This window comes from Mastacembelus armatus, chromosome 24 (genome assembly GCF_900324485.2).
Source record: "Mastacembelus armatus chromosome 24, fMasArm1.2, whole genome shotgun sequence".
In the NCBI taxonomy this organism is placed as follows: Eukaryota; Metazoa; Chordata; class Actinopteri; order Synbranchiformes; family Mastacembelidae; genus Mastacembelus; species Mastacembelus armatus.
This window is the reverse complement of record NC_046656.1, coordinates 10023319-10043393: the sequence shown is the minus strand read 5'-3', so window position 1 is coordinate 10043393 and position 20075 is coordinate 10023319. Positions and strand designations below refer to the sequence as shown.

Sequence of the window (20075 nt, the reverse complement as noted above, 5' to 3'; positions counted from 1 at the left end):
GTCTCAGTGCCACTGTCTCTAAACCAGACAACATTGCTGGTCTCACTCTCCAAGATCTTGTTAAGTAGCCCAGTCAAAAACTCTACTGCCACCTCTCCTAAACACTTCCATACCTCCACAGGTATGTCATCAGGACCATCTGCCTTTCCACTCTTCATCCTCTTCACCACCTTCTTCACTTCATCCTTACTGATCTTTGCTACTTCCTGCTCCACAACAGTCAGCTCTTCTACTCTGTGCTCTGTAATATTTTCCTCATTCTCAATCAACTCTTCAAAGTACTCCTTCCTTCTTTCCATCACACTTGGCACCTGTCAACACATTTCCATCCCTGTCCTTGATCATCCTAACCTGCTGCATATCCTTCCCATCTCTGTCTCTCTGCCTCGCCAACCTGTACAAATCCACCTCTCCCTCCTTAGAGTCCAACCTACCATAGAAATCCTCATAAGCCCTTTGTTTGGCCTTTGCCACCTCTGCCTTCACTTTACGCTGCATCTCCCTGTACTCCTGTCTGTTCTCTTCTGTCCTCTGTGTCCTACTTCTTCTTAGATAAACTTTTCCTCTTAACACACTCCTGAACTTCCTCATTCCACCAGCGAATCTTAAAGTTTTTTTTATAATGTATAATAGAATAAAAATCTGAACCAAGAAAGTGTAACATATTTGTGCTTTTCTGAATGTGTTTCATTTGCTAACTACACTGATTGACTAACATTTCATATCCGTATGTTCTCTATACTGTAATACAAAGTAACACCTATATTTGTCCACTAGGTGGCAGGATACACACCTATAATTGCTACTCCCTGTTATGGCATTAAGTGTCTAATTTTAACCATAGGCGCACCTGAATTAAGTGACGTTTTATATTATGTGCATATATGATATATTTTATTTATTTTTATATTCTGGTTCATTCAGTTTTCGTTGTTACTGGTGCTGAATTGCTTTTGCGCACTGCATATTTATTTTATTTTAATATTTTGATTCTTTCACTTCGTAAGAATATCATCTGATCCATGGGATGAATTACAAATACAAAAAAAACAAAGTTCATAATAGCGAAGTGTATTTGTTTTTAGTCTGGCACTTTTTATTATGACGTAACGAGGTCACAGTTCATCAGTACGCCTCTCAAAATGGCCGCTGAGCCCACACGGGAATGGAGCGATGAGCAGCTGAACAGTGACGACTTGCCCAAAAAAGACATAATAAAGTTCATTCAGGACAATGCAGCCCACTCGGTATGTTGCATGGCTCGTCGTGACGCCGGTTCAGGGCTCACTTTGAGCTGCAGTCTGGTCAGAGGGGACCCCATGAGGACAGGGCGCTGTTTGTGCAGCAGAGTCCTGAACCCTGCACCTCATCATTTAGGGTTACCAGGAGCAGAAACTGCTGCATTTACTGTTTGTTTATGATGTTTTTTTTTCTCTCTCTCTCTCTCTCTTCCAGTTCCTCAATGAACACAGACTGTTGGGAAACATAAAAAATGTCGCAAAGACAGCGAAGAAAGAACAGCTGGTCGTTGCCTACAACCAGCTCTTTGAAAGCAAAGTAACGTGATGGTCATTTATTTGACAGTGCATGACTGAGGATGGGGCCTCATCTGTACAGTAAATAAATGTATGTGTGTGTGTTTTATCTGCAGAGGTTTAAAGGCACAGAACCAGTGGAAGAAGTGACTGAGCAGGTTAAAGCTGTGAAAATTGAGGAAAAACCCAAAGAAGTCAAAACGGAGGTTGTGGATGAGGTACTGGTCTTGGATGTTGAATTTGGAAAAAATTGGTTTTTGCTTTGCACATACATCAATTTGTTTTGTTTTGTTTTTCTTAGGGCCCTCCCAAGTACACCAAGTCAGTGCTGAAGAAAGGTGACAAGTCAAACTTCCCAAAAAAAGGAGACACTGTGAGCTGCTGGTATACTGGTACCTTGGAGGACGGCACCGTGTTTGACACTAATATTCCCGCAGGTACGACAGGGCCTGCACCTTAAAGTGATATTCCACCCAAATATGATAGATTAAATCAGTAACCTACAATGCAGACTCTGTTTTAAACCAATATGGTTGTCTTTCACTACAGGAGCCAGAAAGAAGAAGCAGGCTAAACCACTGAGCTTCAAAGTTGGCATGGGCAAAGTCATCAGAGGAGTAAGATATCCCTGTTTTTTTTTGTTTTCCTCTCTCTGCATCAAAATGTGACACTTATTTCCACTACATCATCAGTAATCACTGACCTTTTATATAGTGGGATGAGGCTCTTCTAACAATGAGCAAAGGTGAAACAGCCAGACTGGAGATCGAACCAGAGTGGGCCTATGGAAAGAAGGGTCTCCCCGACTCCAAGTATCCTTTTCTTTTGGCAGTTCTGTGACTCATCGTGTTCATGTCATTTTCACACATAAGTGTTTTAATGTAATGTGATACTCTGTTCATTTTAATAGGAAGATTTTCTAATTTTCCTGCGTCCACAGAAGGTCACTATCAGGTTCATTTTTTGTCTTGCAGCTTTGATTTCGGTCTTTTCCTTAATTCCAGCTCTACCAGAATTCCACCCAATGCAAAGCTGATTTTTGAGGTTGAGCTGGTGTCAGTGGATTAACTGACAAATCTTGACCAGCATGCATTACATTTCAAGGATGGAGAGGACACATATTTAAAGGTCTTGCTGTAAAAGATTTAAGTTGCATTGACATTTGGATTGTTGGATTGTGTGTCCAGTTACCCAAGTCTGAGCTGAACATAAGGCGAGATTAAGAAGAAACGATTATTGGTTATTACAGCGTTAAGTTTCATCCAATGTAGGATTGCTTGTCAATAATGTAAATATGAGACTCCCTGAAACTCAAGATTTTTGCATGTACAATGTAAATGGTGAATAAATGTTTCAGATGCTCAGTTACAATGGATGTCTACATTATGGGGTTAATACAGCATGGTGTTAGCAGGAAGAACTTCTGCCATTGTAGTCGGGGTAAAGCTGTCATGTCACATATGAATATATATATATATATATGGATGTTATGTTGGATTTGCTTTAGCTATGCTGCTTCGTTATGGCTTGCAGATTCAACTGAAAAATTCTAGCTAAAGGTGTTAATACATACATAACAGACTTAGTTCTAACACACAAAAAGGTTCATCTGAAGAACACCTTTTAACGGCCAGCACCCTTTGTTTTTCAGACAGTAAAAATGAGGCAACAGGATAAACAGCTGTTGAACCTCTGCTTCCAGTGAACACCATGAACTGCAGTTATTAGATAGTGGTTCTGAAGTAATTAAACAGTGGTGTCAGGTACAGGTGTTATTCTTTGACTAAAAAAAAAAGAAATTACTGGTTTTCCCCAATGCAGGACACACCAAACGCTGTTCATTTTGTCCAAGCCAAATTTTTATTCTGTACAGGATAACATTTAACTTGGGAAAAACAGATGAGTGGAGGCCGTGTTTCTCCTTATTGGAATGAAGCACTTAAGAGTTGGCGTTGGGTCCCTTCTTCTTTCCGAAGGTGGGCACAACATTTACAAAGCGCCTGTTGTACTGGATGCGACGCTTGGCACGGCCGGTCTTCTTTTTCTTTTTCTCCTGCTTGTCAACCTGGACAAAATGACACAAAAGAGTCACTTATTTCTCCAAGGTCAATTTTAATGTATTCATTTGATAGTTATCTCTTCAAAAATATAAAAGTAGCCAGTTTTGCATACAAATAAATTAAAACCCAAGAAAAAAAATACACATGGCATAAAAGCATTATTATATTATTCTAGCAGAACATAAAAAGTATAATTAGTTCTTACCTTGGGTGTCTGTCCCCTCACTTTTCCAGCACGGGCCAGAGATCCGTGAACTTTACCTGGTGGGAAGAAAGGAGTAGAGAAGTACTATCAGAACATTTAAGAAACAATATTTTTTTAAGACATCAATGCATGAAAATAACTGTCTCTCCTGAACCATTTTGTTGAGGTATTTGAGCATTCATTAGATACCACCCCTTCTGCTACAGAGACCAAGTGGCATACTCCAAACAAACTCCAATTCGGCATTAAATGAAAAATGAAGTGTGATGCACCAATTATGACTGATGGTATATGCAGGGTAGCTTGTGTGCATGTGTGTAGATCTGGATACTGACCTCCCAGCAGCCTGCCAGCTACCTCCAAGGTGCAGTGCTCTGAGACACCGCAGGATGCCAGGGATGCATCATTCTCCAGTGGACAACCAGCAAGCAACAGCACCTGATCCTCCACCAGGAGACCCTCCAGAGCCTGGATGTGGGCCTGTGTGGGAGACACCGACAAACAGACGTATGTTCTTAACAATCTATAAGTTATTTGACTACTGTAAAGTCAAATGTCTGACCTATTTTCTCTAACTTGTAGACATTTTACCTTGATCTGTCCGACGGTCTCCTGTCCGGTCACCTCAAGGGTGTGAGTATTCTGGGCACGCAAGAAGAGCTGCATCTTGATGCTGGAAACAAAAACACAAAGGTAACCAAGTTATGACTTCACTAATTATCTAGGCTAAAGTTATCAATGCGGAAATTAGCTTGTGTCTCTGAATTGAGTTGTGACAGCAAACACTGGCTGCAAATCCCGCCAAGTTTCACTATATGTGAGATTAGCGTTAATGAGGAGTAACACCACAAAACGTGTACCCTGTCAAAAAAAGCTGTGAAGGTGAAAAGTGAGGAGAATCAATGCGCTCCAACATCTAGCTAATGCTAATGCTAGCTTCACTGTAGCCACATGGAGCACGCATTTCATAAACTCGTATAAAAACACATAAAACAGCCGTATGTGGTCCAAATAAGGTGTAGTTTGTGATACATAATAACACTGTAGCTATGTTTATGCAGCGAAAGCTGAGAGGAGTTAATATAATTAGGAATTTTCACCTATATTTCACAGGCCTTACCTCGTTTGATGCTAGTCGTTCAACGCTAGGCATGAAAAGGGCTGTCTCAACGTTGGTACTGCGCATGTGCGGATTTACGTAACGTTCTGGCTCACGAGGCCACGCCCATCGGACAGTGATGGCGATCGATAATTGGATTTAACAAATATAGATCAATAACCTACTACCTTGCACCTTTATAGCTCAAAATTTCGAGGCGTCTTAAAGTATATAACAATTGTTACATCTGCCCAAACAGATGCTTATCATTGGTTAACTGGATAATTAAGTTGCCCCGTTTTTAATTGGTTGATTCATTTAAACATAAGTTCATTAATCCGAGGAATGCTAAGATTTAAACAGTAAGTTTTAAGTTATTTACGCTTGACAGAAAATGTACAAAGTCACAAAGCTCTTGGCATACAGTTAAAGGTTGGTAGTAAAATGTAACTGCTGTACTTAATATATGATGGTCAGATTATGTGTACTGTCTTTTAATAGCTCATGAGATCATCAGCTATGGTTTAAGACAAATCAAAACGATGATTAAACCAATGAGACACTTAAGGATATCAATCTCTTTATTATGAAATCAAGTCAAAATAAAAAAAAAAAAAGAAAAAGAAGTTTTCACTTCTCATGGAAACAACCAGTAAAAATCTTTTCAGTTTAGGAAGGAGAAACACATGACAGAGTTACATCAATAAATGCCTCCTTTGCAAGTTGAAACAAGGAAAGAGACCTAACTAAGCTGATCTAAAAATTACAAAGCCTTTATCACACCGGGAAAATAAATCCGCCTTCACAAATGACATGCATTAAAGAACTCAAAAAGCAGCCAGTGTAAGAGATGATGAATGCAGCACTTGTTTTTTGACAACACAGCATAACTGCCATGGAGGGCTGTGTATTATATTCCAACCGATTACTAGAAACCCCAATTTAACTGATTAGCACTGATTAGGAAGGAACCAATTTACTTCTGTGGTTGGATTAAAATTTCCATGACACCCTGTCACAAAGTCCTGTTCAGAGATGTAGGTGGGACAAAACATATGATCTGTGAGTCTCCATCCAGGCTTTTGTCCATTATGTAGGAGGAGGAGGGTAGTACTGGTTATACTGGCCATATTGGTTGTACTGTCCCCAGGAGTTTTGTCCCCATCCGCCATATTGTTGCTGAAAAAAAAGGAGGGGAAAAAAGTGAGTTCGCATGTTTGGTGTGACCAGAACTGAAAGTATGGAAAACTTTTTCAGTGCTGCTGAAAATTACCGATATGAAACCTACCTGGTACCAGTTGTAGTTGTAAGCAGAGTTGTTTGCCTGCATGTCTGTCATTGTGTTTGCTGCACCTGAGGAACCGTCATCCACGCGTTGTCTCTTGGCATCAGGTTCCTGAGAGCTGGAGACAGTTTAGTTCAAATTAGTAAAATCCCATCAAGTATCTCAAATACAGCTTGTTCCAGTTTAATATTGTGTGAACACTGCAGATTGCCCATCCACTGAGATACAATCAGAAACAACAGGACAACTGTATCCACTGTTGGCAAGCTAAATGGAACATTTGTGAAATTATGTTTATGTGTTGATGTGACCCGAGCCCTGTTCCGTTATCCACCTGTCATACCCGTTCTCGGCTTTCCTCTTTGTAGACTCAATTTCTTTCTGTAGTTTCTGTTGTTCCTCATATGCAGCCACAAGCCTAAACAGAATAAAATTAATACAATATCAATAACGACAGAAAGGTCTGTTTATCCAATTACTAACTGTAAAAGTAAACACTTACACATTGATGTCACTGCCAAAGTCATCAAGAAACTCGACCTTGCGCTGGGAGAAGAGGAGGCGGGACTCAAGGGGCATTGGGCTGTTCAAGGCTTGGTCGAAACAAGCCAAGATTTTAGCCTCATTCTGTGTCACGTCTCCACTGTATTCCAGCTCAAGCAAGTTCAGATACAGTTTTGGATTAGTCTGTAAAAGTCACAAGAATATTAGTGTATCTAACCACACATGCAATGCAGACATGGGAAAGAGTTGAACAGGTTGGTTTTAATAGCATATTTTTTAATGCAGTGCCTCCGGGGGGGGGGGGGTTAAAATTTAAAACCAAGACCTGTTGAATGAGAAGCAAATTAAAACATGACCCATTTGTAATTTGAGCTGCTGAGAGGCAGCCTGCATCGCTGTGTGGTATTACAGAAGAAGTGTATGAATAATCGTGGTAGAGCATGTCGGTCTGCAGGCCTGTTTGAAAGTTAACAGGCCTCTACAGAGGGCTATGAATGCACATGATGAAGAGGTCAACCTGTTCTCACCTGGTCTTTTTCAATAGCCTCCAGCAGCACCGTTCTGGCCTTGCTCTGACTTCTCTGCACCTTCATCAGCTGCCTTGCCAGCTTCACAGCATAGAAAGATGTCTCTGTAGCATTTTTGGCAGATTCCATGGCCTCCCTCAACAACGCCTCTGCTCCCTCCAAGTTTCCGTGGCGACGCTCCAGACTGACCCTCCGAAGGTGTACCATGGCTAGACCTGGAACTGCTGCCTCCAGGGACTTCAGGATGTCACGAGCCTCCTCGACGTTGCCTGGGCAAAGAGCATCAGATCACTGTCAGCAGGACTTAACCCAAGTAAAACTGTAAGTATTTTGTCTTTAGTCTCTTATTTTTATGTGCACGTTTAGTCTGCTTGTTTAATTTGACCACTGTGTTCAATGTACATTTTGGTTTGACTGAGTGCCTCTTACCTTGCTGTTCCTCAAACGCTGCCCACAGCAGGTGAATGGATGGTTTCTTGGGCAGATGAATGGTACACGCCTTCTTGTAGACATGTCTCACACCATCAGTGCTGTAGTTCTCTAGATATTTTGCATACTTCAGAGTGAAAAAGAGAAAGCAAGTTGGAAGAAATGCAGGAGAGGACAGAAAAAGAACAGAGGAGAAAGAGGAAGGCAAAAGAGACAAGACATTTTAAACCTAAATTTTTTGTTGACAGAAGCAGTGAATTTCTTCATTGACAAGATCGTTTTTAGAAATTTTCTGTAAACCCATCAGCACCTTCATGGAACCAATTAGATAAGTTTCTGTAAGGTAGTGGGAGACGAAGAAGATGCAACGTAGTAGTTGGCAAATGCTGCAGTCAAATCTTGTGTGGCAAGCTGGCCATCCCCTAATACAACAGATACAGTCACATATCAACGTTACACGCAAAGAGAGTGCAGGACGATTTACTGTGTCGATGTGAATTCATCGTTGATGGGGAAGTGCAGGGAAGTAGCGGGAGTGAGAGCAAGGTTTGCGGTTGCATTACCTTGATCCAGAACTCTTCGTAGAGAGCACAGGCGATGAGACATCGTTCAAAAAGAACAACCACGCGCTCTGGAGTCCCGTTTTCAATCTCAAAGTCCAGGTACTCCTTCCAGTTGTTCAGCTGGGTCTTCTCCAAGGCTTTGACGTGGAAGTACGGTCTCTTTATCTAAAAAGACAAACTTTTTATTAACTTTTTTAAGAATAAAAAGAATATTACTTTTGAAACAAGTTATACTACCGTGAATTATACACAACACATACCCCTTCCTCGAAGGCCCAGCGCTTGCTGACTTCATGCTCGTTGTGGTTAAACATTTCCTGGCGAACCTCGATCACCTTGTGGCGCATATTCTCGATCTCTGTTACTCTCTAAAAGACAAACACACAGAAATACACATGGTTAACAACCTTGTGTATGCTTCACCACATCACATTCTCCACTTGATGTAAAAACTACTAGTCCTGCAGCCAAGGATTTACATCACCATGAGCTTGCCAGAGTTAACAAGCCTGTAGAGGGGGAAGGTATGTATGCACCCTGCATATCAGCCCCCGGGTGCAGATGCTGGGGTCAGTGGGCCTCAGGTGATCCTTTTACTTTAGCGAGTCCCTGACTGGACGCCAACTTGAATCCCGACTGGCATTCATTGGCTTGGCTGCTGACATAAAGACACCTCTTCAAACCTGAACAAATTTTTCTTTCCATTTCATCATGGAGAACAGGCAAACTCCTGCTAAACCCTGCAAGCAGTAATTTCTCCCCAGCAGGATTGGCAATTGGGCTTATACCTTAGCAGGATCCGCAAGATCCTCTGTCCCAGGTGGTAGCTCCTCCTGAGCAGCGGGTGTCTCGCCATCATCGCCGACCATCGCTGCTACATTAGCTTTAGAGAGCTCAAGCCTCAGCTGAACGAACTCCTCCTCTGACAAGAAGTGTTTGGGGTGGTTGTTCTGTACATGATCTTTAAACCTGCAAGGATAAAATCATAATTTCACTCTCCAGCTACAGTGATCCAGTGTAGTTGAGGTATGATTAAGGATGTGACAAAACTAAACACTCCAAAACTAAAGTGTTTTTTTCCCCTGTTGTAGCCCCTACCTCTGGAAGTGCTGGGAATATAGCTGGGTTGGGATGCCCAGGATGCGGTCATAGATAGCAGTGACATTAGCCAGCTTCTGCTGCTCTGTCTCCCAATTAATGAAGGACTCCCACAGACGGTCTGAGCGAAAGTCTGTCCCCGCTGCTAGCACTGCGTGTTCATACGAACTAATGACAGAAAAAGAAAAATGAAACGTTATGAATACATTTTTGTCTCATTTGCCCACAGGCTGCTGAAAATGACTCTGCATCATCCATAATAAGAGAGACATAAGACAAGTAGGAGGAAAAAATGCTTTAAAATAAGTCTTGTACTCACGCTCGAATGTGTCCTTCAGTCTGTGGGTCACTAAGGTCTGAGTTCTCTTTGATGTAGGTTAGGTAGTGCAGCCACAGATCCACACTAAGAGGGATGGCCTGCAAGCCTCTTCTGTACACCTTGGGGAATCAAACAAACAGGCCTGTCAACAACTCTTCGTTTGTAAAATACCTTTCTTTCTCACTCTTCCCTAAACAGTTACTGTCTTCAATCTGTGAGCAGACATAATAATGTGATATAAAATAGGGGCAATGCCAGAACAATCTAACTGGTGACAGGCTTAAAAGACCACATGCATTAAAAAGTGTAAGAGAAAACATGAAAGCAAAGGCATGTGTCAAAAATATGTATTTACCTCTTCAGCAACTTGTATATTTCCATGCTTCTTCTCTATATCAGCATACTTCTTCCAGTAGCCATAACAATAGGGATAATGTAGGAAAAATACATCAAATGCTTTTCTCACAGCTGCAAGGACGTTCTGTAAGGAGATAACAGCCAAAAGATATTAATTCCATCTGAAAAATATTACAAAGAATATATTTTTTTAATAATCTTCAAGTCTTTTACCTCTTGCTCCACATATTGTAGTAGGTAGACCCAAGCATTGAAGTCTTCTGGGTTCTCCTCACAGCCTTTAAAGAGTTTTTCAAACTCATTGGGCAGCTCTGGGTCTGTAGAAACAGTCAGTTCCTGTGATGTCTCTTTGGATGGCTCTTCCAGCTCCATGCCGTCCTCTGTCACTTGTGGTTCCTCAGTCCCAGTCTCTGGAGAAATTAACAAGTAATTGTTTAAGTGGACAACCATGTTTCATAAATTCGTTACTAATATACAGATTGCAGTAGAATCTGATTTTTGTGTAACTTTTTTTTCAAGAAGTGTCACATACTGTGAACAAAAATTATGACTTTTTGCAAAAGTGGTCATTTTAACTTGAAGGATTTACAACTTAGGCTGCATATCTTGCTGCTGCCATATAAGAAGACCAATTCTGCATCAATGTATATCAAATACGTATATTGCAACACCAGCTAATTTGAATACCTTGACTGGCATTTGGAACAGCAGCCTCTGGCTCTGGTGCCATGGCATCTGCTATGTATTCTGGAGGTTGCTCTGAGGGCTGTGGTGGAGGTGGTGGGTGCTCATCTTGGAGAAGCTGAGAACTGGCAAGCTGAAATTGCTCCACAGCCTTCTCCACAGATCCCAGCTCTGTGGCATTCATTTGTTGGTTTGGTTGCTGCTGTTGCTCTGGAGCACCCTGAGACACATCTGAGTCCTCCGGCAAAATATTGGCTAATGGCTCTGGAGCAACCTGGTCCATTGGCCACTCAGAAGCCTGGTCTAGAACAGGAAGATCAGGAAGAAAGGCATCCCCATTGCTCTCCATGGCAGGGGACTCAGTGTTCAGCATTCCAGTAATGGCACCGTCTGAGAAGTGCAGGCCTGTGGAAAAGCAGGTTGGATTATCACTACAAGTCCAGGCGAATTAGAGCAGGAAACAAAATTGTTTTAACATCACTTACACGAAATATAAACACTTCAATTATGTTTTTCACAATCTGCTAAAGTGTAACACAGGTTACAGAAATGTCCACAACTCTTTTTACTGCATGTTTTCACTTCTGTTGAACAAAACCCCACAGATTTTACAACTTCCCGTAAAACTACAACCAAAGCGGGAAATGGTATTGACGCAAAACGTGCCATGCGTTCAGCTGCACAAAATCACATTGACGTTTCACACGTTAACTGAAAGCTAAGTAGCTTTAAACCAAAAATGGTGACCTTCTTGTTCCGAAATTACACTGGAGGCCAGGTTTAAATCCTTGGCTACTAAAAATAATGGCACCACGTGATCGCTTACTCAACTTACAGCAAAGCTTATCTAGCTTTCGCGTTGCGTCAAAACTGCTTAGTATTTGCTTTAGCGCTGGCCTTGTTTGTCGTTTGAGACCATGTTCACTATGTTCAGAGGTTGTTTGCATACTCAAAGTTAAATCTGAAGTTGGGCCTTGACTCCCATCTATTTCCTGGAAGGTATCAGACCAAAGGTTAACATTAGCTTCACGTTGGCGCTCGTTTACATACGCTGTAAATGAACATAGTCAATGTCATAATCTAGTCCCTTAACTACAATTTTAAGTTTTTCCAGGGTCATACCATGGGAGTTTACTTAACAGTCACCTTATTTCGTTTGTTTTACACCAGCAGAAACACCTTTAATAAGCTAAGTATTCGCCTCCGTCTCCAGCAAATAGTCGGCACCAGCGGCTTCCCCACGTTAGCTAGCCGGCTAACGTTGAGTCTAGCGTTAGCAACAAGGAATCACCACGTTTTTTTAGCGGCCCTGCGCCTATTTCAAGACACGTATCGAAAGCTTACCAGTATTTTCCACGAAAATTTGGCCGAAAATATGTGAAGATTTCGAAGTCACTTTATCTACCCTACAACAGCCGAGCGTGCTCCGTCTACCATTCTTATCAACGGCGGAAGAACCGAGGCGGAGTAGGCGCATGCGCAGCTCACCGACCTCCCGAGTGTAGGGCAGAGAAACCTTTACTCTTTGGTTAGATCATACTGCTTAGAGGCTCCTTGACCCCAGGACTACCAGAGGATTGCGTTAGAAAGCAGAAATTCATACTTTCCTGGTCAAAATTACTGGACTGAAATTATCTATCAGTTTTTACATTAGTGATGTAGATGTTTAATTTTAGGTATGTGCATTACATCCAGCTGATATTGACTCGTATAATTTAATCTGTACTGTTGTTTATGTTGCATAACATATGCATAAGAATTTGCAAGTTTGAAATAGTGTTGCCATTCCGGAGATTAATGACAAGTTTATATATCAACTTTAAAATATTCTTATGAAGAATATTCATATCCATATCTCTCAGTTAGAATAATAACTAATACTTTCACTGGTCTTATCTAAAAAAAAGATTCTTTATGCTGTTTGTTTAAGGGAAAAAAGACCTAGTTCTTGGATTATTAAGTGTATGTAAGCCTATCTCTCTTAATATAGTTTATTGTTTGTTTGTGTTCATGTATTTTGTTTTCTTTCTGTTAATATTGTGGTTCTGTGGCATCTCTGCAGACCCCTCACACCCTGGACTCAAACTGTTCAGACTCCTGACTCCTCCCCCTCTGGTAGGCGCTACAGAGCACTGTACAGCAAAACCACCCAGCACCCCCCACCTTTTTTACAAGAAGTCTTTATTGATCATCAAAAGTGTACAAAGCAAGGCAGGGAAAGTAAAGGAAACATAAAATATACATATTGCTATGAAAGATAGGAGTGAAACAAAGATCATCACCACAAGTAAGTTTAAGGATGTTAAATAAAGTTTTGACACTTGGATACAACATACTAGTAGTACAGCAATAAACAATAGAAATAAATTAATATAAAAGAAAGGAGAAAAACAACACAAACAAATACATGAAACAAGGCTTAAAATTGACAAGTAAATAAAAAAAAAGCAAAGCACAGGGCATTAGAAGAGCAAATACTGGGACATACAGGTCAACATCCATCCATCCATCATCTATACCTGCTTATTCCTTTTAACCAGGGTCACAGGGATCTGCTGGAGCCTATCCCAGCTCTCTTTGGGTGAAAGGCAGGGGTACACCCTGGACAGGTCACCAGTCCATCACAGGGCCACATAGAGACAAACAACCTCACACACTCACACTCACTCCTATGGGCAATTTAGAGTCACCAATCAACCTGACATACATGTTTTTGGACTGTGGGAGGAAACCAGAGTACCTGGAGAAAACCTACACAAGCACGGGGAGAACATGCAAACTCCACACAGAAAGGCCCCTGATGGGTTGCGAACCTGGGCCCTTCTCTGTGTAGCAACAGTGCTAACTGTGCTGCCTGTCAACATTCATTGGTTTATTTATATATTTATGCTTTTTTGTTTAAATTTACCATATGTTTAAGTGAGGTGTAGAAACAGGCAAAAAAAAAGAATCAATTCATTGAAAGTATGGGGACATCCTTTCCCTTTAGAGGTGTGAATGTGATTTATCCATAATAAATAAAAGGTTCCCAGCACAGTTTCTTCCCACAGGATGTCGCTCTGATGAACATTTAGAGTCAGAATCAGGTTTATAGATACATTGAATTTATTTAAATTAATTTAATGTCAAAGATATATTTAAAGTTACAGAGTGTTAGAAATAACCACTGTGCAGTTACACTCTATGCATACTTGCACATCTGTACCTACCTGATGTAAGGCTTTATTTTTAACATCCTGTCTTACTTTAAAAAGGCTAAATTCTCCTTTGACGCTCACTGAAAACACAAATAAACTAATAAAGCTTTTAAGTAGTCATTGTGTAGACTATTTTATGATAATCAAGTGTTTAATAAGCAGGTGGTTAGTCCTAGGTTACTTTCGAGATGAAACACTGTACTTCCCCCGCCCTGCTCAACAGTCTCAGGCTCCACGTCACAGACTGATCATGGGGGGACCGTTTGAATGAATGGTAAGACATGTCGGAGAGACCGGGCGGTAAACCCCGTCCTCAGACCACTACACCTGCCAGATCCTTACATCTCTGTCACATGTACAGTGCCGACGTGTGATTCTTGTGGCAGACGTAATAGTGAGGGTGATTAAATACATCGTGTGAGCTCAAATGGCGTCAACAAGACCTAATGGGCCGGTCTGCAGTTCAGTTTTTTATAGCGCGCATGCGAAATGGCGCACATTGCCTTTAGGTGCAGTCGGAAATCTCACAATTTTAATAAAAAGTGAATTGTTTCCAGTGCTCATAGTTTAGTTTCATGGGGTCTAGACTTCCGATCTTTACAGAGTTTAAACATGGACTGATTAAGAGACTGTGGATCTGGGAACAGACATGTAAAAGCCCTCCACCCCTCGGGACAACACTCGCAAATTGAACAACAGACTTGTAATCATGCGTTTTCTTGTGGTTGTATTTTGTATGTTTATGTCAACTTTTACATATTTGACCTCTCTTTGTTGTTATTTTCCACTTATTTTACTTCGTTTTGTGTCGTCTTGCAGTTAGTGTTTGACTTTCCACCAAAAAGGTAAACAGTCCCTCCATGGCTCTTTGGACCTCTAACCATTTGGACCCTTAGCCTTGTGTTAGGCCCTTTCATCCATCAATGTGTTTAATTATAATAAATTAATAAGACAATTTTAAAAAGGTTTTACAATAATTGTATAATTTGTCTCTATGTGGCCCTGTGATGGACTGGTGACCTGTCCAGGGTGTACCCCTGCCTTTCACCCAAAGAGAGCTGGGATAGGCTCCAGCAGATCCCTGTGACCCCTGGTTAGGAATTAGTGGGTAGAGATGATGGATGAATGGATGGATGGATGTCTTACAATTCAAGGAATCATGAAATGGAAGCTTTAAATGTTACACACATAGCAAAAAGTAAAAATTAAATGTCTTTGCTTATATTTCTAAATGTAATTATTCATTAATTATTATTGTGCGTTACTTTAATGTATCCATATGTTTGCCTGTCCTGAATATTATGTGGCAAATATAATGTTCTTTTTATGTCAAGGTTTTTTTAAATTATGAACAGAGTTGTGATAAGTTTCTGAAATTATCCGTTTATTAATTCATTATGATTATTAATATTGCATAACATAGTTAACATTTATATTTTTATAAATCAAAAGCAGAATATCTTCCACCTTTATCAGGCATACAGTAAGTAATCTAAATAACCTTTATCTATAAAGTCAGAAAAATATAATAAATACATAAATATTATTATTATAAACATTCATTATAACATAATTACGATACTTATTATAATGAATTAATACAATAAACAAACATACATACAATAATGTAAACATAATAATGCTTGCTTGTTATTCCGATGTTTCGATGTATTAAGATGCCCGAGCCCGTGTGGAGCCCCTGAACGCATCAGCAGTTTGAGTGAGCGCTGTAGAGGAAGTGGCGGCTGATCTGGGTCCGCACCTTTTCCGGTAACACAGCACCGCTGCCGCTGTGACTGAACGGCTGGAGAGAGGGAGGAAGAGATAGAGAGCGGCAAGAGCGGGGAGAAACGGCCCGGGGACTGGGGGAGGATCGCCGCAGACGCAGGTATTTATCCCGCTTGCTATGTTCTCCGTGTTTGTTGGGCTACTCCATCCGCAGAGAGAGTATTTTTTCCGAGCCAAAGTTGTCCTCTGTACTAACACCCCTCCCTTCTCCGGACCGCTCTTGTGTCACAGGGGGAAGAGAAGAAAGTCGGATGAATCAATGACCTTTTGAACGCTCTTCCTCTGGATGTCCCGCTGTAGACCCGGACTAGAGAGGCTCTCTGCGGGCGTGTTTTAGTAAGAAGACCCCGCTGCTGTGAAATCCATCGAGTGGAACTGGCTAAGGTGGTAAAGTGTGCACAGCCGGCAGCCGAGGAGGAAGTGGGAACCCCGGGCTTTGGACAGGGCCTGATTTATATAGTAGGCTTTTTGTAACAAAAGGGAAAAGGCTACTCCAGCTCCACTCAGAGCAGGATTTTGAAGGAGAAATAAGACTTGAAATGAGAGTTTTGAAGGAAGTCTGTGCTCAACAGCTAGTTTGAAACAAGGGGATGTCATTTTTTCTTCTTACATTGGAGGGCAGCGGATCATGAAAATATATCCCCACCCAGTTCTGCGAGGGCTCCATACATTCTGCTCCTGTTGAATACCCACAAGTCACCAGCTCAGGTCAGACCCTCAGAGTCCAACTTATTGTACAGCTTTGTTATCTGTTCAAACTTGAAAGTCACCGCCTTTGAATAGTGACACTTGTGTCAGCCCACCGCTGCCATCACGTGGAGGGCTCTCAGCACTCACTGAAACTCTTAACATCTTATTGGAAAAAAAAAACAAAAAACCTTTTCTGTCATTAGAAAAGTTTTATTCTTTTCCTGCTAACAGAAATATTTATGCACAGTAAACAAGATGGGGAAAATGCTTTCAAAGATCTTTGGCAACAAGGAAATGAGAATATTGATGCTTGGACTTGATGCTGCTGGGAAAACGACCATATTGTACAAGCTGAAGCTGGGACAGTCGGTCACCACCATCCCCACGGTTGGGTTCAACGTGGAGACCGTCACCTATAAGAATGTGAAGTTCAACGTGTGGGATGTTGGAGGACAGGACAAGATCAGGCCGCTTTGGAGACATTACTACACAGGCACCCAGGGCCTCATTTTCGTGGTGGACTGTGCCGACAGAGACAGGATCGATGAGGCGAGGCAGGAGCTCCACCGAATCATCAATGACCGGGAGATGCGAGACGCCATCATCCTGATCTTCGCCAACAAACAAGACCTCCCTGATGCCATGAAACCCCACGAGATCCAGGAGAAGCTAGGCCTGACCCGGATCAGAGATAGGAATTGGTACGTTCAGCCCTCATGTGCGACAACAGGGGATGGACTATACGAGGGCCTGACCTGGCTTACCTCAAATTACAAATCTTAATGTGTTTCCCCCTCACCAGCCTGGACACTTGGAAGCAAAAACAGTAGCTGAGAATGAAAACCTGAGTTAAACAAATGCAATCCGAAGCAATTAATACCCTGACCTCTCTGCTAAGTATATATGCGAGAGCAGTAATCATATGTTGCTTTACTTTTCTTTTTGATAATGATTTCACTATAACCCCAGATTTCATTTAAACAAAAGACGAATGTTTTATGCTTGGCTTTCTTTTTTCTTTTTTGTAGTTTGCTTTGGTTCACAGTCTATATAATCAGTACTGTTTAGATGTACAATAAGCTTATTTTTAAGCTCTTACTCAAATTCCCTTGTTTTCCTCCATTTTGATGATTTTGGGACACGAACCTATAGTATTGCTCCCTCTTAGCACTCATTCAGTATTCCTGTGACCCAGCTACATATCCAAAGGATGGGAAAAGATACAGAAACCATCACCTAGCATCAGCATATCATTTTCATGGCACAAATTGCCTTTGTAATTTGTTAGAAAATGTATTATGTTAGAACCTTTTGAGGAAAAAAAAAAAAGAAGCTGTTTTCATAACTGATTGTATTGGGATGAATGAGGAGATGTGTTTGTATGTATTTCCTGTGCAGTGGTTACATCCATAATGTCTAGTGTGGGAGTTTGTTTGAAAGACACTATGTAGACGCTGGATACTCACATGCACTGTGATATGGATAAATATTTTTGCTGTTTCAGGGTCTCAATATGTTACTGCCAGTCTTTTTTTTTTTTTTTAATTGCCTCCTTTGTTTCTCCCAGAGCTTCCATTAATGTTGAGTATTTGTAAGTAGTTTCAGCTGCCTTAGGAAGGGTTACAGGTGCCTCAACAATCAAGAAGGCTACTACAGCAGGAGGTATGCTGAGTTTACACTTTGAGAGGGAGGGAGGGGGGTGTTACTGATTAGCTGGCTCTGCGCATTTTGATTTTCTGTGACTGACTTTTGGACCCAAGCAAGTGTTTACGAAGTCCCGTCTCCCCCCCCACCTCCACCTCAAATGTAGGTGCTTCAGTGACTACAACTCCTCCTCGTCTTCTTCTTCTTTTCTCACCTGCCTGTACATTTAAGGTCCTGCCGTCACAGACAGACACACACACACACACACACACACCAGCTTTCTGTTAATATTTCATAGATAATACTTTTTGATTTTGTTTTTGTTCCCTTTTTTTTTTTTTTTGGCTATGCTGATAAATAATAAAAAAAAATATATCCAGATCAGTGCGGAAGTGAAGCCTTTTCAATAAGTAGTAGCAACCGTTGGCAACATAACGAAAGTAATGTTTGTGGAAACAAAAAAAAAAAGTCAAGCTCATAGAAGAGGAAGTGAGAGTTCAGGGCGTTGTGATGGTTGAAAGAAGGACTAGCTAGAGTGAGCTGTGAAGTGAGCCTCAGCCTGTTTCCTTTCTGCACTTGCATGAGTGAGTCACGGGTGTGAATAAATGATAAGAGCTCTAGTTACAGAGTAGTGATTGCCAGGTAAACCGTGCTTTAACAGCCTTCTTAAAGCATCACTAAGTGCTGACTTAGCACAGGGCTCTCAACATTTTTAAAGGAGGCAGAGTAAAAATGTAATGTGGAGTTTTGTCCAAATCATGAATCATGGCAGGCAAAACTTCAACAAAACTTAACTTTTTTTTGGGAAGATGAGGATACTAAGTACTGTCCTGCTAAAGAGTATCTCCACTGTTATCTATTTAAACAAGGGTGCTATCATTGATAGAGTGAAACTATTGACTTTCATAAGCAGGAAATTCACACATTTCTCACAAACCAACATTAAGTTTGTCATCACATTAAATTCATGATAAAAAGTCTTACACTCTGGGGAGCTTTTGTTCATAAGCAGAGTGGATTTGAGTTTCTTGTAACGTTTTGCTTCATGCTTATGTAACTACTGAGTTTAGGGTGACAGCCTCATGAAAAGGTTTCAGCCAGCCTGGCGTTTCGCCCTCAATGTACGAGTCACCCTGAGGCGCAGAGATGAGATCAGGCCATTTCATTTCAAGCCATATTTTTTCCTCTCAGTGTAGCGCTGAGTTTGGTGCGTTTCCGAGTCACACGGTGCAGCAGAATAGGTGCGTGCATAAGGTCATTTAATGAAAGACGAGGGTGTGAATTATGGGTAGTGACATCACCGTGTGAAGTCAGGAAACGCTTGAGAGAAGACAACAGTTGTCATGGAAATCGGTGGTTTGGGAGTGACTTGCCTGTTGGTGAGCAATAAAAACAGTATGTGTCAGACTGTGTCTTAAGGACTTATCTTAAACACTCCTGGGTTGTGTATGTGTGACTATGTGCTAAGGAGTACGATAATAATTACCCTTCAAATTTCCTGAAAAGCTTAGATTGTTGAAGAGTGTAACATTTTTCCTAACATGTTACTGTGGCAGCGTTCAGGAGAGTCACAGTCCGGGAATTCCTGCGCAGGAATGCTTGTTTTCTGTCTCAGTGTTTGCTCATGTGGTGTTTGCTCTGTGGCTGCTGATTTGAAGTTTGACCTGTTGCTGTGCTGAAATCAGTCCCATGCATTTGATGTGTCAGGGGCTGACTGTTAATCTCAGACAGACACACGTATGCTACAGCCTGTTACCTCTGCTGAAACTGCTGTCACTTTACAATTTATTTTCTTTTTTGGAACTGAAAGCACCATTGACAGGAATTTCCTGTATTTTCAGATTGCGCCATTGTGCTGAAACCACATTATTTGAACAGTGCCTCTGCAACGTGAAGTATGATCTTGTTTGCTTATGATTTTCCATAGTGGATATGAAAATTCAACAAAAAACAAAATCTACAAATATTTTTCTTCACTCATGAAGAATCAGTAAGAGGAAATATGGAAAGGGAGAGCAGTTTGAAACAGCTCCTGATGTTACATCAGCGCTGAGCCAGTGAATTATGGTGCACATGTCACAGACCCATTGT

General features: G+C 41.2%; 4 protein-coding genes across 6 annotated transcripts; 2 read left to right on the top strand and 2 right to left on the bottom strand.

The window, feature by feature from the left end:
• Window positions 1-1117: 1117 nt before the first annotated feature.
• Window positions 1118-2910, top strand: fkbp3 (FKBP prolyl isomerase 3). Its single transcript, XM_026318747.1, has 7 exons — window positions 1118-1247; window positions 1456-1557; window positions 1652-1753; window positions 1837-1972; window positions 2085-2152; window positions 2250-2347; window positions 2549-2910. Exons 1-7 carry the CDS (start codon window positions 1143-1145, stop codon window positions 2601-2603), a joined length of 666 nt encoding a protein of 221 aa, XP_026174532.1. The 5' UTR covers window positions 1118-1142; the 3' UTR covers window positions 2604-2910.
• A 466-nt stretch (window positions 2911-3376) lies between these two features.
• faua (FAU ubiquitin like and ribosomal protein S30 fusion a) lies at window positions 3377-4993 on the bottom strand. 2 transcript variants are annotated; one of them, XM_026318643.1, is made up of 5 exons: window positions 4921-4993; window positions 4392-4466; window positions 4136-4280; window positions 3801-3856; window positions 3377-3600 (listed from the first exon to the last, which is right to left on the bottom strand). In XM_026318643.1, exons 1-5 carry the CDS (start codon window positions 4984-4986, stop codon window positions 3475-3477), a joined length of 468 nt encoding a protein of 155 aa, XP_026174428.1. In that variant the 5' UTR covers window positions 4987-4993; the 3' UTR covers window positions 3377-3474. The 2 variants fall into 2 exon arrangements, with proteins under 2 accessions (XP_026174428.1, XP_026174429.1); XM_026318644.1 differs by having other exon boundaries at window positions 4392-4473; window positions 4921-4984.
• A 788-nt stretch (window positions 4994-5781) lies between these two features.
• On the bottom strand, window positions 5782-12128 carry prpf39 (PRP39 pre-mRNA processing factor 39 homolog (yeast)). 2 transcript variants are annotated; one of them, XM_026318967.1, is made up of 15 exons: window positions 12010-12128; window positions 10669-11070; window positions 10195-10391; window positions 9980-10105; window positions 9625-9743; window positions 9306-9473; window positions 8996-9176; window positions 8468-8575; window positions 8208-8372; window positions 7645-7771; window positions 7216-7484; window positions 6687-6871; window positions 6519-6602; window positions 6188-6302; window positions 5782-6078 (listed from the first exon to the last, which is right to left on the bottom strand). In XM_026318967.1, exons 2-15 carry the CDS (start codon window positions 11036-11038, stop codon window positions 5989-5991), a joined length of 2304 nt encoding a protein of 767 aa, XP_026174752.1. In that variant the 5' UTR covers window positions 11039-11070; window positions 12010-12128; the 3' UTR covers window positions 5782-5988. The 2 variants fall into 2 exon arrangements, with proteins under 2 accessions (XP_026174752.1, XP_026174753.1); XM_026318968.1 differs by having other exon boundaries at window positions 6528-6602.
• Window positions 12129-15598: 3470 nt separating this feature from the next.
• Window positions 15599-18391, top strand: arf6a (ADP-ribosylation factor 6a). The gene is made up of 2 exons (XM_026319139.1): window positions 15599-15750; window positions 15882-18391. Exon 2 carries the CDS (start codon window positions 16596-16598, stop codon window positions 17121-17123), a length of 528 nt encoding a protein of 175 aa, XP_026174924.1. The 5' UTR covers window positions 15599-15750; window positions 15882-16595; the 3' UTR covers window positions 17124-18391.
• Window positions 18392-20075: the final 1684 nt, after the last annotated feature.